The 16345-nt window shown below is 41.4% G+C and overlaps 1 protein-coding gene across 1 annotated transcript in view; it reads right to left on the reverse strand.

Annotated features, from left to right (window-relative positions):
* The window catches only part of ADAM12 (ADAM metallopeptidase domain 12), a 187584-nt gene that overhangs the window by 125507 nt on the left and 45732 nt on the right, over positions 1–16345 (reverse strand). The window contains exon 3 of the mRNA XM_075155286.1: positions 13210–13283. Within this exon, the coding sequence (XP_075011387.1) occupies positions 13210–13283 (74 nt within the window). The remainder of the gene's footprint in view (positions 1–13209; positions 13284–16345) is intronic.

Genomic DNA, 16345 nt, shown 5'->3' on the forward strand with positions numbered 1-16345 from the left:
TATTAAAATATTTATGCAATGCTTGCATTAGTTCTATTTAACGGGGATAGCAGCAATAATATCAGCCCTTTAAAATGCCTTGTTTCTCAGCACCACATGATTATCCACCAGTTATGAGAGAGAAATAAATTCCCCGTTTTAGAATTTTAATGCTTTTCATTATAAAGAAAAGATCTTCAAATCCTTCATTAAAGCTCAGAGCTTCACCAAAATTGGATGCTTCCAACCATTTGTTGAGAAACTAATATTAGAGGTACGCTGCAGCAGGAACCTGGGCTGGAGCTCGCCACCAGGGCTCTCGCCTGCCGCTCCGCAGTTCAGGTAGCCCCAGAGGAAACTTGGGTCTCGCCCCAAATCTTTGATCATTGTGAACTCAGGCCTCGAACCCTTCATGGAGAGCTTAGAAAGCAAGGAAGATTATTTCATTCAAAGAGATTGTGCTGGTGCAGCAGTTCTGGGGTTTGTGGCTCCTCCTCTATTACCGAGTAACAAAAAGCCTCCTAGGACTTGTTAAATTAGCCAGTGTAATGAAGTCCAATTCTGTGTTATTTGCACAGGGACTGGAAAAGATTTCATGTTTCCATGTACATAAACAAAACCTGGCTCAGCACACCAGGGACTTAAGAGGTTTATAAAATATAAGACATTCACATTAATCTGTTAAACAATTCATTCTCTACCCTGCCCTTTCCTACTAAGTGAATTCATTACTTATTAAAAATATACGTTTGCTGCTGGCTCTTTTGCTCCCAGTGACTCACTGCTGGACCCCAACACCTTGGGGCTCACGGGTGGGGGCAGCGATGCTGCTCCTGGGGCACGTCAGCTGGGGGGGGGGAGGAGAAGGCACTGCGCTGGCAGAGAATTGAAGATGCAAGGGTATCTCTTCCTATTATCACAAGGATTTGGATCCATAACTTTGCCAGTCTTGCTGTAGCAAGAAGGACAGAAAGTCTTTGGGACCGCACCATTCATCTGAATTAAATTATTATGAGATGTGGAAATGAAACAAATGAATTCACCCCCTGGAAAACAAAAAGTAAAGCAGTTCCTCTGGTGCTGCCTAGACAATGGTGAGTATTTTTCTTCCAGGAATTGCTAAGCTAAGGGAAAATGCTCGTTTCTTGCAGAACAGCTTGGGCAAACTTTGTCAAGATAAACCCATCTTTACATTCAGGCATCTGTGACTCCTCTCAAGGAACTGTCGCTTGCAATTTTGATGGATACTCCTCTAAATTCGTATAAAACTCCATATTTTTTTCTGAAAATAACAGCACTTACTATTTAAAAAGATCAAACAGGTGCTACTACATAAAAATATCTTAAGAAAAACTGTTTTTTTAAAAAAAAAAAAAATCTTTATACCAAATCACTATACCTCTGAGTTTGAAGAAAGTCAAGTGCATGTCCTACTTGAACATTATCCCTACAATAGTTTGGAAATGCGTTAATTTGCCACAACATATGCCACAAAATAAAGTGATGAAGATTTTTCAAGATGATGCAACTCCTTTATGAACAAAGATTGTACTACTCTTCAACCCAAATGCAAGTAAAAGTGAAAACAGTAGCTACTTGCTTTTGATTGCTTTATCTTCAGAAGACACTAATAGCTACCCACTACTTCAACAAAACCAAAAAAATCTTCCTATCACATTCCCTCCTCTCTTCCCCAAATATTTTTGTTTCAGAAGCATTTATGTTACAATCGTTGCTGGTTTTTATGCTACCTCAACACTATTGCCCAGCTAATAACGTGACATGATCCACTTTATATTTAAGGGGGTTTTGTGCTGTTTATGTAGGGATAAGAGATATATTCTATTTTTCATTTCTTGTATAGCATTCAAAATCTCTGCTGTTTCATAAATTAGATTTTTATTTGTCCAACTAAAACTGCGTAAGCTATCCAGTGGGTCTGTGGAAGAAGTTAAACTATTGTAGCTTCCACCAATCCAATCCAATCTCCAACTAGATTCATTTCAAATCCAATCAAATTATGATACACCTAACAGCCACTAGCCAGTCCTAATGGGAGATTTGCCCATTTTCCAGCCAAATGCAGTGGGTCTGAACACTCTTATTTTCATTTTGAATCCTCCGCCAAGTTATCGTACAGTCATCTTTCATCCAGTGATTGTAAGAGTGTCTTTTTTAAAGCCCATATCCAGCCAGGGGACACATCTAATACAGGAAATGGTGTTGCACCGGACTTGACACGTACTGCAAAGAAACAAATGTGTATGTTGAATTTATGAGTCACCCCAATACATTTATTAAGCATTAAGTTGTGCTTTTACAACTGGTCTTCATCAAAGGTATTTCATCCGTTAGCCAAAGCGTCATCTTTTCTAATGACTCATAATGAAGACTCATTCCATTTAGCTTGATTTTACTGGCTCATCAGCCTCTTGTTCTCAAGGGGCTAAGCTGTTCTTTTCAGCATGTTCAACCCATATATAAGTGGCCATTAACTATACTTTCTCATTATGTAAGAATCAGCTAATCAAGACTGACCAAGAAATAACTGATGTTGTGATTAAAGGAAGAGAGACATCTGCTTGGAATTATCCAGACCGCTGTTTCAAAACTGATAAGGCATTTACTGCCTTAGTATTAAATTATAACAAGAATAAATGATTTTGGGGGGTGGCGCGGAGAATGTGGAGTTTGCTTTACCTATCACTTGGAAGGGGAAGAGATGGAAAGCACAAAGTGCAAGCAAGGACCTGTGTCGAGGAGAAAATGCAGAACCTGTCTGTAAACCACATCAATACAAGTGACAGAGGGAAACAGACAAAAATTCTAGGCTACAGTTGAGGGACTGTATGTAAAGTAAAGAAAACTATAATTTCCATGGTTTTCAGAGATGTAGTAAAGGCTAAGCTGTAAAAATATCTCTACTTCCATCTCCTAATTCCCATTCAGGTTTTTTTCCCCCTTTTTCTAATATCCAGAATAAAAATAACATTCATATCTATCAAATTCTTTTCTCATGTAAATAGGCAACCATTCCCCTGAAGTCAGAGTGGGCTGCATATATGTATTTCTGATTAAGTTTGACTAGGAAGCTTGCTTTAACTTATTTCTAAATGTCATATGCAACTTTTCTGAAGCCAAAAGTTTACTTATTTTGATCAGAGAGCAGGAGGCACATTCTTATTTTTTCTTTTTACAGAAGAACTCTAATAAGATATGAATATTTTATACATAAGCACTAGCAAAACACAGATACCAGAATGCTAGTCAGATAAAATATGTAACATGATAGAGACTGAATTGAAATTGAACCAGAACTAGAGCTGTAACTGAACATAACTCTTTTTTTCCTTAGGGGAAAAAGGAGCATCAGATAGGAAGAGGACAGTGTGCTTTTACTGGACTAAACATCACTGAGAAAGTGCAAATATGTGGGTCAGATGAAGGAACAGGCAAGCTCTGCTCTCATTCCAAGAGGACTCGGGAAGCATAAATTGCCAAGAACAGACCCATTTAGGGGGAGCATTACAGCGTACTCAAATTACCTGACTCATACAAAAAGCATACTTCTACACAGAGCCAGGTACTTGATTTTCTTCATAGCTACTTCAAATGAACAAGTAGCAGGTAGTAAGATAAAAGCACAGAAATAAATTGGACCAATTTCTTGAAGGAATCTGTCTGGATTACCGAGGCCAGACATCAAAGAGGGGAAAAAAAAAAGTGCCCTATTGCCAAGCTTATGTTTCCATATATGTATTTCCTCCACACTCAGACTCTTCATATAGACTCTGCTTTTTGAATCATCCCTCTTGGCCGATATTGCAATACTTAGGGCTCATATGCTGCTTTTCATCTTCAAAATGTGAACAAATTAATCCTCAAGGCCCCGCTCGAAGGAAATGAAATAAATAAATACCGAGAGCCCCATTTCCCAGCTGGGCACCGGCGGTGGGAGGTGAGCTGCCTTGGCCCGGGGCTAGCAGAGCTGGACGCGGCGCCAGCACCTCCCGGCCGCGCGCTCCCACCCCACCGCGCTTTGCAAGCGGGTATTTATTTCTTCGGCAGTGCTTTCTGCCATCCTCGGCAGCCCTGAGAAACTGCTCTGTCACTTGGACAGGAACTGACATTTTCTGGAAAGAGTCTCAAATTTAACGTCCAGGAAAGTATCTGCTTCTCCTTTGAATCCAGCCCTATGCAGAAGATTCTTGTCCTTAAGTACCTTGCGTCTGGCTTTTTCTCTCTTTCTTTCTTCATTTCTTTTTTTTTTTCCTTCTTCTTTTTCTCTCTTTTTCTTTCCTTTTCCTTTTTTTTTTTTTAAAAAAAAGAGGAAAACCTGCCATAGTAGATGCAGAGAAACAGCTGTTGCAGCAAGCAGCTCTGCAGACATGCCTGCTGCCTGACTCACATACGCCTCTCTCAAAAAATGTAAAAGAAACCGTTACATCAGTGATGTTGAATCAGATCGTGCCCAAAGAAACATCCAGGGATCATACTCTTCTCCTGTCGACGTGGGGCATTAATTTCTTCCTCCCACTGGCCCTCCTCTTTCCCCGTATTAGGAGACAGGAGGACTCAAATATTTGGGGGGGAGGGGATGTCTGTGCAGAGTGCCCCCTTACCTGCACCCCTGGCAGAACAGAAAAGCTTGAAAAGCTGAAGGCTGCCCTACTTAGTCTATGGAAATTCATATACAGCCAGAAATCTGTCTCAAAGGGGTTTTGAAAAAGGGCAAAAAAGAGCAAAAAAGGAAAAGAGAAAAAAAAGAAGAAAAAAGAAAGAAGGAAGAAAGAAAACTGGAAAAAAGAGAGCCAGATTAGATCAAACTCTATGTGGAAGTTCCTGCACTCAATTCCTGACTGAGATTTTTAACGGAAACTAAGGTATGAACTCTTCACGAGAACAGAATGACTAATTTCTCTTTAGACCCTTAAAAACATTCCTACATTCAGTTCTTCAGAAACGTTTATTCCTTTAAGGCTACAGGGATGTAAAACCATGTCCCAGGACCACAAAACACAAATCACTTGGGGCAGAGTGTGGGGGGAAAAAAACCGTCTTCTTGGACCTTCATGCACCTAAACTCCATGACCACAGCATGGCAGAGCTGCCGAACCGTAGGATTTTACCGTGACTGTGACAATATTATCAGGGGTTTGTTTTAGGTTTTGTTTGGTTTGATTTTCTTTTTTTTTAAACTTAGGACAGAGCAGAAAAGCTTGAGGATATGAATCTTAAATATCACAACACAAGAGAAGGTTAAAAAGAACCTCAAATAGTTGCATTTCTTCAACTGTTGTGATTTCTTTCCAGTTTGTACTGACATGGACTTGTATTGCCAGGTCATGGGACATCCTCCTCCTGCTGTTATCTTGTTTCTGATACATCCACCCACCAGCTAGAATCCTAAGAGGGCAAACTCGGGGAAGGGACGATTACCTGAATGGACCACGGTACCAACAGGTGCCGATAGCAGCAGCAATCTGACGTATAGATAGTCTATCATATTAAAATATATGTGTTTTAGGGAAACAATAAGGTGTACCTCTTCCTCGCAGATGTGCAGTTTGCGCTTTGGTGGGTCAGAGGGGAAGGGTTGAGTGGATGTTCACTCAGATGCTGAAGATTAATTTATGTTTTACATCGTTTTGGACATCTATAGACATGAATCTGCATTGCAGAACTTGACCCCATTGCTCAATATTCATGATGAGGAATCAGTGACAGTTGTGCAGAGTGTGATTTGGGAGGACAACTGCAGGGACCCCTGCAACCACACACCCACGGACAAGGAGATCACTGTTAATGCTTCTAAGAATGATCCCCTGCACATTACTGGAAAGGTCTGCAGCACGTACATGGCCACTTTCGCTGGAGATCAGTCCAACGCTGGGAAGCCAGGTCCCACTTTGGGAAGCATGTGCTGTGCCCCGTGCCTGGCGGGGATGCGGATCAGGCTCCCGGACAGGGATTATGAGCAGAACTGAATTGTTCCTTTTGAATACTTCATTTCCACATGCAACATAAAATAATGGAGAATTCATCTGAGGACCTGTACTTCAGTGTACTCTGTATTTACTAACCCTCTAAAAATAAATACATGAAACAGTGAACACTATAAGCAAATTAAATAGCTGGCATCTTTCCCTATAGAATTTTATGAAGGCAACATTGTTCTTCTCTCTACAAAGCCTTCAGAAGAAGTTGAGATCCGAGGAACCGAGCATGTGCCAGCAAAATGCCACTAGATGCAAAAAGGCAAATTCTAAAGACGCTGGACGTAGTGTCACATATCTGCTCTTATTCAAAGACACTGGACCTCTGGGACTGAGCACCAAAGTGAAAATATCTAATAGAAAATTCTTTAAAAGCAGGTTCAGCCTCAATTTTGACTTGAAAACTCATTTGCAGTCCTCCCTGTGTTTCTGAAGCCAGAAAGCAATATCCACAAATGTTTCTGAAAAGCAGGAGAATCCTCTTGGTTTTGGCCTGGTATCTTTACATGTATCGTGAAAAGGAGACCAAACATCCCAGGTAATGACGGGCCAGGTGACGACGCAAAGCAGAATTCAGCGCTTCCCCTTCGCTGCTATTGAAACACTGCTCACTCGTGTTAGCATTAAAAAAACCCAACAAACAAAAGCAATCTGAAACCTGCCCAAGCAGCAGATAGCAGAAACACGTGAGGAACACCCAGAAGCTTTGCGAGCAAAGCCTGGGTCCAGCTGGATGCACCCGTACTTCGCCTGCCAACCTGCAAAACTCTGGCTGCAAGGCCATCGCTCCTCGGGCGCATAACGCTTCTGCGCCACGTGGGCTGGCATATGACTATCAGTGGGAGATTACAAGGTTTCCAGAAAATTGTTTTTATCTCTTGTCTCTCCCCTAATTATTTATTTTACAGTCCCAGAGGATTACATTCTGCCTGTGTGTTCGTTATCATCGCGATCGAGCTGACTCCAGCCTGCCCGCAGGAGGGAGGGAGCGCACATTCCTATTGTCTTCTGATAGCCAGCTCTCCTCCCCGACCTCTCTGCTGAGCAATGCTAAAATGAAATGCTGAAAACCTCACATTCTGCAGCACAAAGGGAGATTAAAACACAGTTCTGAAAAGATAATATTCTACTGCTGCAATATATGTAGAGAGCGAAATCTAAAGCAGGCACTTCTTTATTAAATTTATTGCACCAGCAAGTATATTTCCCTCCGCATTATTGTAATATATTTAATTGAAAGGTACAGCTCTAGGGTTGCTCTGACTGACAGACACTGAGCAAGAAAAACCTTGTGTTAACTTGGTTCGAAACTGTCAACTAACGCAGCTCTGGAAACGACCGTCCTCAGAGAAAACAGTACCTGCCCTACCCATCAGACTCTAATTTTTTTGCATGCTATGTCAACAAGATCTGTAGTTCTGCGGTACATACAGAAATGTTAAACTTCCCCATATCCCACTTTTCCCATCTGAGAAATGGGATCATTCCCCCAGTCCTTCACGCGCGCCAGGGCTGCAGGGCAAGGACGGAGCAGGACTGGCTCTCCTGACCCCACGTACCGCCCCGGATCCAGGGTTTGGGCTGTGAATCGGACACAGATCTCTCTTCTCTCCAGGGGACTTGGCACAGCCCCATTGCCCCGCTGTTTTATGGGGCCTGGGAAGACAAGAAGCTTGACCGTGTTAGAGATTATGACATTCGGCCACAAGAAGGTCTCCAGAATACAAGTTCCAGTCGTTTTATCCTCTCCACTTCCAGCATATTATATCAGCGTATAAATATCTTCTCTCATTGTTCCTTTCTTTTGGTGTATTTATGTAAGGAGGGGAAAAACAGACCAAGAAAGCAGCAGTTTCTCTGATGGAGCCGAACCCTTTCACTCCAACACACAGCTCCAAAACAACACAGCCAAAGGTAGCTCCAAGCACGCAACCTTGACTACCACTGCTAATACCAACCTATACTAATACTCACTCGATTAAAGAACAAATCTTGGTATCTCAACGCCCACACTAAATATGCCAACCTTATACCACAAAGCTACAGCAAATACCTGCACCCTTAGAGCCACGGATTGACACCATCATTACTGTGGCTGTGGTAGCTGAGTCTTCACATTGTAGTGGGGCGTAGACCATTTGATTGTCGCCATTACAGACGGGAAAAATTGTTACTTCCATTAAAGTGAAACTTTTACTTCAATTAAAGTGTAACCCCAACTGTCAGCTCACACTGAAACACTGCGGTACGGCTGCCAGCTCCAGCATTTGCAGATAAAACAGGCAGGGGTCACAGTTTTTTGGCTAAGTTACAGCACAGAATTATAGTAAGTATATTCTGAGAGGTCCCATTTCTCTATTTGGTATTTGTTTAGATTTGTTTCCTCTATCTATATTTCAAGCCATTGATTGTATATAAGCATGTCAATTCATTAACAGATTTTGTCAGCTATTTTCTCTGGCCCTAGAAATGGGTTGTTTCCCTGTTAAATTAATCCAGCTAGAATGTCATTTGCACACCAATCAGCGCTCCTATTCAGAAAGGTCAGGCAGAAAAGAAGAGAGAACTACTTCTTTTCTTCTAACAAAAAAGAATACAAAAGATTTCTGAACACTAAGGCCTCATTGGAACAGGTCACATTAGTACTATGCATGAAGGTGCCTATTGCCTACTTTTCAGACGGAGGGAATATTGTTGGAACCTCCTCTGTCCTGGAGCTAAGCTTTCAGAGTGGCCTCCAATACAGGACCATGACGTCCCAATACATCCCTGGTAGGGTGTCTCCATGTAGAAGTGGTAAACGTGCAAGGGGGACAGTCAGAGATGCTCTAAACTTCTGGAGATCTCTGGGATCCGAGGGGATTTAAAGGATAAGGTGGAGACTTATACCATGGCCTGGGGTGGGTTTTGCCTCCTGATAAAATAGAAGAATTTTTACTGAGGGAATAAAAGGCAGCAATCTAACCTCATATATTCCCTTTTTTATATTGCTTTGTTAAAGGCTGTGTTATAAACCTGATGAAAAAGATCATAAAGTTATGGGGAAATGAATAGTGAACTCCGCTTCTCTAAACTACTCGAGCTTTTTCTTTCCATTTCCATGTTCCCCTGGACACTGCCAACGGCCCGTCAGCCACAACCGCACCGATCCCCCCTCACTGCTCCCTCCGCAAAGGTGGTCAACGAATTCCCACCAGAAGCAAACTGTCCAGGACACACCTGAGATCCTGCCGATGCTGATGTCCTTACGGCAAAGCCATCCTACCTCCATACTTGCCCGCCCATGCTCTCGACTTATCTCAGCTTTTTATCTTTATCTGCCATAGACTCAGGTACATACAGGAATCACCGTTGAAAAAGCTCGCTAACATCTGTTCAAAGTTACATTTCTTTGACATCATAATTATGACCTTTGTCAGCAAATCATTTAAGCATGAAATTAATTTTGAAAATAAGTAATTCCACTGACTTTACCTGGATTACTCATATGTTTAAAGTTAAAAGAACACTTAAGTACTTTGCTGTATACAGACCTATTTCTGACAGTGTAAAATGTTTCCAGTTGCAGAAAAACAGCCAGTAGTCACATACCGTTCCGCTCTCCAACTCAGATTTAATCTTAGAGGGGTTTTGTTTCATTTACACAATAGTAAGCCTACTTTCCTTTAAGACCCACATGCTGCAATCAACTTTAAAGGAATTTATATGTGCATACATTACTGTCCCTCGCACAAGAGAAGTGCATCAGTATTATTGATGTAATGCACACCAGTACAGTCAGCTGCTCTGAAGGGTGGTTTATTTTGCAGCTGATCGATGATTTGCTGATTCTGGAAATCTCTCCATATGACAAGTGTTTCTAAAACAGTTAAGGTACTACAGAGCTTAAAGTTCTCAAGAGTGCAATCATATTTTGCAGCTAAATCATAGGAAGAAATGTACTTGCAACATAAGCTCGCTAGCAGGTTTTCTACGATTGACAAATTGAATTCACGGCAAATAATTTTGTTTCTGCAATTACAAATGTGCAATGGCTGAAAATTGATCACTTAAGTATTTAATGAATATGTACAAAAGTCAACTTAACAGCTGGAAACCATAGGGAAGACTTTAAAACCTACACTGTGAAGTTAGGTACCAGTAACTCTTCCAGAACTAACTTATAACATCTTGCCCAATACATATGAACACATCTTGCTGAGTCTAAATATCAGAAAACACCAAACTGACATTAAATATTTCCATAGATAACAGATGGTTTAACACATCAGTCCCCACTTGGGGCTGCCTAATGCAGCTGAATCATGTTTTGAAATATAACTCAAGGTTTGGAAAATCTCTAAGGTTTTCAATAAATGGAGTTTAATGTCAAGACTACTCAAAGCAGCTGTTTCTACTAACCATGGAAAATCACATCCAGTTTTTTTTTGCATGACCCAATGCAGAAATTATGTAATTTAGGGGTCCCATCCACCTCCACCCCCACCATTCTCCAAGGACTAACATGCTTTACATGAAACTACACTAAAATAACAGCACACATATCAGAGCTTCATATGTGTTGTCACTTATTACTCAAGAAAAGATGTTTGTGTTTAGCGCTCTACTTCTACCTAAAGCATGCGGATTTAATGGCTACTCCAATGCTCAGCATCAGTGCTTTCAAGAGCTGCATATTTCATGCCAACATCAGGAAGATGGAGCAGGCTGAGGAGACAGGGTCTGTATGCACATCTGCTGATCCTCTCTGCAACCTTGGAGACTCACGGGCAGGAGCCGCAGCGTGAAAACACTGCTCCCTTCTCCAGATATGCCATGACCTTCTCAAACCTCTGGAATCCATAATCTACCTTAGGTGCAATCTGGCCCGCTGCCACCAGCCCTTATTCCCCATCCTCTGCTCTGCAGAAATGCATTCTCTCATTTCTCTCCAGGGCATTATTTTTCACTCCATGAACCTGCAGGACCCCCTGGAAGGAGCAGCGCGTCCCCAACCACCTCACCTCTGCTGCCACTCGCCTCTCCGTGCCGGTGACAACATGCCTAACGCCGTCATTACAGGCAGAAGAAATGCAACCACCAAATTCCACAGAAAAGCACAGAGGCCTGGAGATTGTTTGCCCTGGGGAGCACAGACGAGTCGCACAGACTGATGCACCGTGTTATTTACAGAAACAAGTAACAAACAGACCTACACACACCCCCACCAAAGCAGCTTCTGCACGGACCTGCAAGACCCAGACCACTATTTCTTCTGAAAATCAAAGTCAGTAATACGGGAGAAAAGGGAGAAATGATTTTGCAAAACCATGACCAACTTTTTCTGTGGTTTGGGATCTACGAACTGCCTCGTATGTTACAAATCCCAAACACAGGCGAGGCTAATTGTAGCGTTTTACAATACTACCTAGAAGCTCCTGCTAAGATGAGGAACCTCATGTTGTTAACACCATACACAACTCTTCTAGAATGCAAATCTCCTGGTGGACACTCCACCATAGAGATAGGTAACTAGAAAATAATAATTGAGAAACACTGTATTTCTTAAGGAGCAGATCTCAACATCTCCAAATGTGGTTAGTCAGGCAGATGCTCATAGAGTTAATTTACTGTACTTTCATGCCCTACTTGTAAAAGAGGTGGAGATTGCATCTTACAATTTTCTAAATCTGACTTTATTACAGGTACAGGAGAGTTTGGTATGTTCAGCAAGGCCTGTATTAGCAGTTTTATGTTCTTTTAATCGCTGACATGGAATGTAAATAGTTTCCTCAATTGCTGCATACTTCCCATTCCTGAACGAAGGCACACCCTTTGACAAAGATTAAGAGAATATAAAGTTAAATCCTTGTTTACTAAAGGAATTAAATCCTCCTCTAGTTACTGACACAGAGCAACCTATGCATGGGGGATCTACATATCCTTCAAGGATAGGAAATGAACAACTAAGGAGCATTAAAAATAGTGTAAAGAATGCTCAAGATTTGGGCCTGATGTTGAATAATAAAGTGAACTGGATTTTATCACAGCTGGGTAGTGTTAGGGTTCATCCAAATGACTGGAAATAAAAAGCGTTTTGCGTTGTTTTACTACAGAGGACTAAAGGGGTGCCCCGTCGTTTTCCATTGAAGTTGTCCATCACCAGCCCGAGGCAGCATGTACCCGGCCTCCCTTGGACATCTGCTTTCACACGCACATTCCTTCAGCTGCACCGCTTACATCTATGGTTTCTCTATTACAGTAAAAAAAATATCTCTGCTGCTTTTATTTCACAGCAGGGAAACCTACAGAACACGTAGATCCTTGCTAACATTTATCCCTAGGCTGAGAGTGATCTTTGGCTTTCCTTTGACAAACAGCTTGATGTAGCTGTCCTGATCTGGATTCTCACAACAAATTCTTGAGACGCTCTTAGAGGAAAAGCGGTTGAACAGTTGAAAAGGTAGACTAAGACTTTGATGACTTTGGTTCCGTTTGTCATGGACTTCCAGAGAAGTGACTTTATTTCTGTGTGGTTCTGTACCCCTTTGTGAAAAACTCTGCTGTGTTTCTGCCCATGGGACCATCTCTACAGCAGCCCCTGGTATCCCTCTCTGAAAACTTACGGACATGAGCGGGAGTTGTCAAGAGCACATGAAAGAAGGTGCAGTGTTTACAGCCCACAAATAAGGTCTCAAGCTCAGCTTTGGTCACGGGCCTCGTGAACAGTACAAGCATCCCATCATCAGCCCCTTGCCATCAAACCCAGGGAGCTCCCGTTTAAAAGTCCAGTAGGGGTTAAGCCCAAATGCTTGACTCATCTTCCCTGAGCAGATGCCGACGGCCACTGCATAGAGGCAACCATGGTCGCAGGCAGCGTCAGGAGGGATGAGTCCTCCAAAAGATGTTCAAGACTGTAAGATTTTCCACATTACTGTAAATGAAAGGGCTTACCAGAGGAAAGGAGGACAAACCCAAATCAAATAAAAGCAATCATCAACAGGAAAACACTGAGAGGCAACACATCCATTTTCAGTCCCACATAAATGCAGACGACCATAGAGATTCTTGCTCTATAAGCAGTGTGCAAATACACACAATCCAAACTGGAACAAACCTCTCTTGTTAGGGGCCTGTTCCGTAACGGACCAGTAGCAAACTTGGCCCCAGATTACTTTTAAACCATCAATTTTAAAATTATAACCCTTCTCTGAGAACCTCCATTACAAAGTGAACGTGCAACAAGGGTACTTACTCGTTCCTCTCCAGATTGATGACTAGATGTTTACTTTCAGCTTGTATGACAAACTGCAGCAGTGCTGGGTGATCCTGAAAAAGGAAAACAGAGTTGGCTGAGTCCAAACCCATCTGGGCCCTGCTTGGAAGGAGCAAGCAGCTACAAAGAGAAGCATTTGTGGTGTAGCAGCTCTTTAGCCGCAGCTCAGCATGAACAAACGTCGAGAGGCAGCACGGCGCTGTAGGATTTCACACCCAGGTCTTCAAGACACCATGGCGTGCCCTTAAGCAATTGCATCACTTCCAACTTTGCACATCAGAGACCATCTTGCCCGGGAAGATAAGCATAGTGATGCAGTACACATCAGTTCCAGGAGACATCTGATACAGTTTTGAATTTTCTCTTTTTCCTCTCCAATATAGTAGCATAACTACATTAAACACTAATATAAGCTCTTATTAATGCTCAGTCCTGCTGTACTGTTTTTTAAAATGAGGTACAGGTAATCAGGTTTGGGCTTTGCATGGCCATTTTCAGTTTAAGATATCCATGTTCAAAGCCACTACCTCCTGCACGAAGAGCAGACCTGCAGAGCAGGGATCACACTCAGCAGGGTGGCTCTAACAGAAACGCTTTTTCCCTTAAGGCCGAGTATGCCAAATACTCGCATGTAGAACCGCACGTGTGACCTAGGACCATCATGGAAACTAAACATAAAGTACAGTCATGCTGAACTATTTTTTTCCCTATAAACAGCTAAATATTTGAATATGTATTTTAAACTTTTCATAAGGAATAATTAAGTTTTAGCTTAAAAAAAAAGAATTGGCCTTGGAGCAATTAGAAATATGGTCAAACAGTATCATCAAGTATCGCTGTGAGAACAATAGACAAAGTATTTGTACGTATACAAGTATTTAAGAGAATTTTCTAAACAAGACATCAATGGCAGAGCACACAGAAATCCCAGTTGCACTCCAGCATGGAGCAGGGATCGGACATCTGGATTGCATTTTCAGCACCATCATGACTGCATGCAATCTTCGTATTGCCGTTCCCCTGATTATAAAACAAGTTCTTTTTCATCTCAAGCATCCGAAGGTAAATCCACTATTTTTTTGGAAGCTGTGAAAGAGCATCAGAAAGGTCTGGGGATCCGTTTGCCCTCGGAGGCAGGAGGGAGTGGAGGCTCAAACACTTGTTTGCAGGAAGGGGCACCTCTACGGGCTCTTGAAACCGTACTTCAAACGAGAAAGCACAGTTTACGATATGCGAGTTACTCTTAATCCAAAAGCCTGAACTCACATATATTTTAAGACTGTTTACACTTAACTTACATTTCATTAAACAAACTTACTGGATTGCGAGACAGTATTTCCTTGTTTTGAAATTCCGACAGTAGCGCAATAAATCAGTTCTTCCTCTGTACACTCAATATGCTTTTCTGAAGATTTCTGTCAGCCAATTGCAGTACTGAAGCGGGGTAATTTTAGGGTTATAGTATTTAATTGATTTATTGAGAAATGTGTCTGAATTTGTGATTGCCACAGCGGTGCCTTGATGGAGCCCCGGCTGCGTGGCAGTCAGAGCACCCCACCCATGAATTGCAATGATTTTTAAATGATTTGGAAAATTGGAGATGTTTATTAAAAAGTGAAATTATGAGGAGGCTGTCATAGACTAAACAAAACTGTAATTTTGTTATAATAAAAAATAGCTGACAACTCCCCAGTGCTCTCAGACATTATTAAACACAGATTGTGACTCAGATACCACTGCTTTCTTCTAAGTGTCCTGCCCCACTGCTCGTGCGAATTCAAACACGTTTTCCCTCTCCCCATGCAAAACGGCAACAATATTGAAATTCTGCATCTATGTGAACTTTGCAGAAACTGGATCCCACTAGAATGCTAAATAAATGCTTCAGACTATCCATGGCATTCAGCAAACACATGGGAGTCATTTATTGGCATGAATATTTAGAAGCAGTGTTGATTACCACTTTAATATCAGTTAATATCAAACCCCGTAAGATATACATACTATAGAGTTTTGAGAGAGTAAAATACAATTACAGTATAACACAGTAAATAATTAAGATATTGCGGTAGCACCAATGGATTCTTTTCAGCTAAAGGCCCTCTGTTAATATGTAAATGATAATTATGTTTATTCATGAGTCCACAGTGGTACTTATTTGACAGTCAATTGATGTTAATAAGTTGTAAAGTTTAAAAAGCAGCTGCAGAATAAAACAGACTGTTACAAGACAAAAACGTCTCTCAGAGAATTCTTAAAGCTGAAACTTCTCATTATCGAGCACAGCACAATGATGTCCCCAGTTAGGATGCTGGACTGCTTTGCATGACACCCAGGTTCAGATTCTTGCTTTACCATAGATTTTTCCTTCAAACAAATGGCTCATTTCCTTGTTTGCCATCTGGGAAGAGATGAAACTATACTTTTGCTTATTCTGAATGGCAGTCATAAGTGTAAACACAGTAAAAATTACACACTGCTGAGGTGGTATGGTGATTGGAAACACATAAGCACTTAAAACATTTCTAATGTGAAAGAAAAAGAAATATCATTCAGAAAGGGCGTATTAGGTTTGTGGGTGTTTTTTTCCCCCCCTTTTTTTAATGTATACACTTGTGAAACAAACTCACATCTTTTACTTTACTTTTTTTGCAGCGGTCGTGGAGTCTCCCCTAAAGTATTTGCACGGTTCTGCTGCAAGACCTGAAAAGCTCATTTTGAATCTCATGAAGCACCGTAATACTCTCCCCTTACAATCAATATTTTCAAACCTGAGTTGCAAGATGAAATGGGAATTACTATAAGTACAGGTATTGGATCGCTGTTTTATATTTTCTGTTTAGAATAATCGAAAAAGCACGTTGTGAGGGCACACACTCTTCTGCTCAGAACATTTCAGAAAGAACCACTTATTGTAAGTCTTTCTTAAGTACCACAAAAAATAATTTCCATGCTGATACCCACACTGATCCCTTTAAAATTATCAAATATGAAAGTAAAGCAAACCTTAGGAGAGTAGCATTATTTAAACCATAATAAATAATTTTGCATGGTTCTACCTTCTTTTCTCTACAGACTTATGTTTTCTCGTTCTTTCTACTCTTAAACTACGATT

This window comes from Calonectris borealis, chromosome 7 (assembly GCF_964195595.1).
Source record: "Calonectris borealis chromosome 7, bCalBor7.hap1.2, whole genome shotgun sequence".
In the NCBI taxonomy this organism is placed as follows: domain Eukaryota; kingdom Metazoa; phylum Chordata; class Aves; order Procellariiformes; family Procellariidae; genus Calonectris; species Calonectris borealis.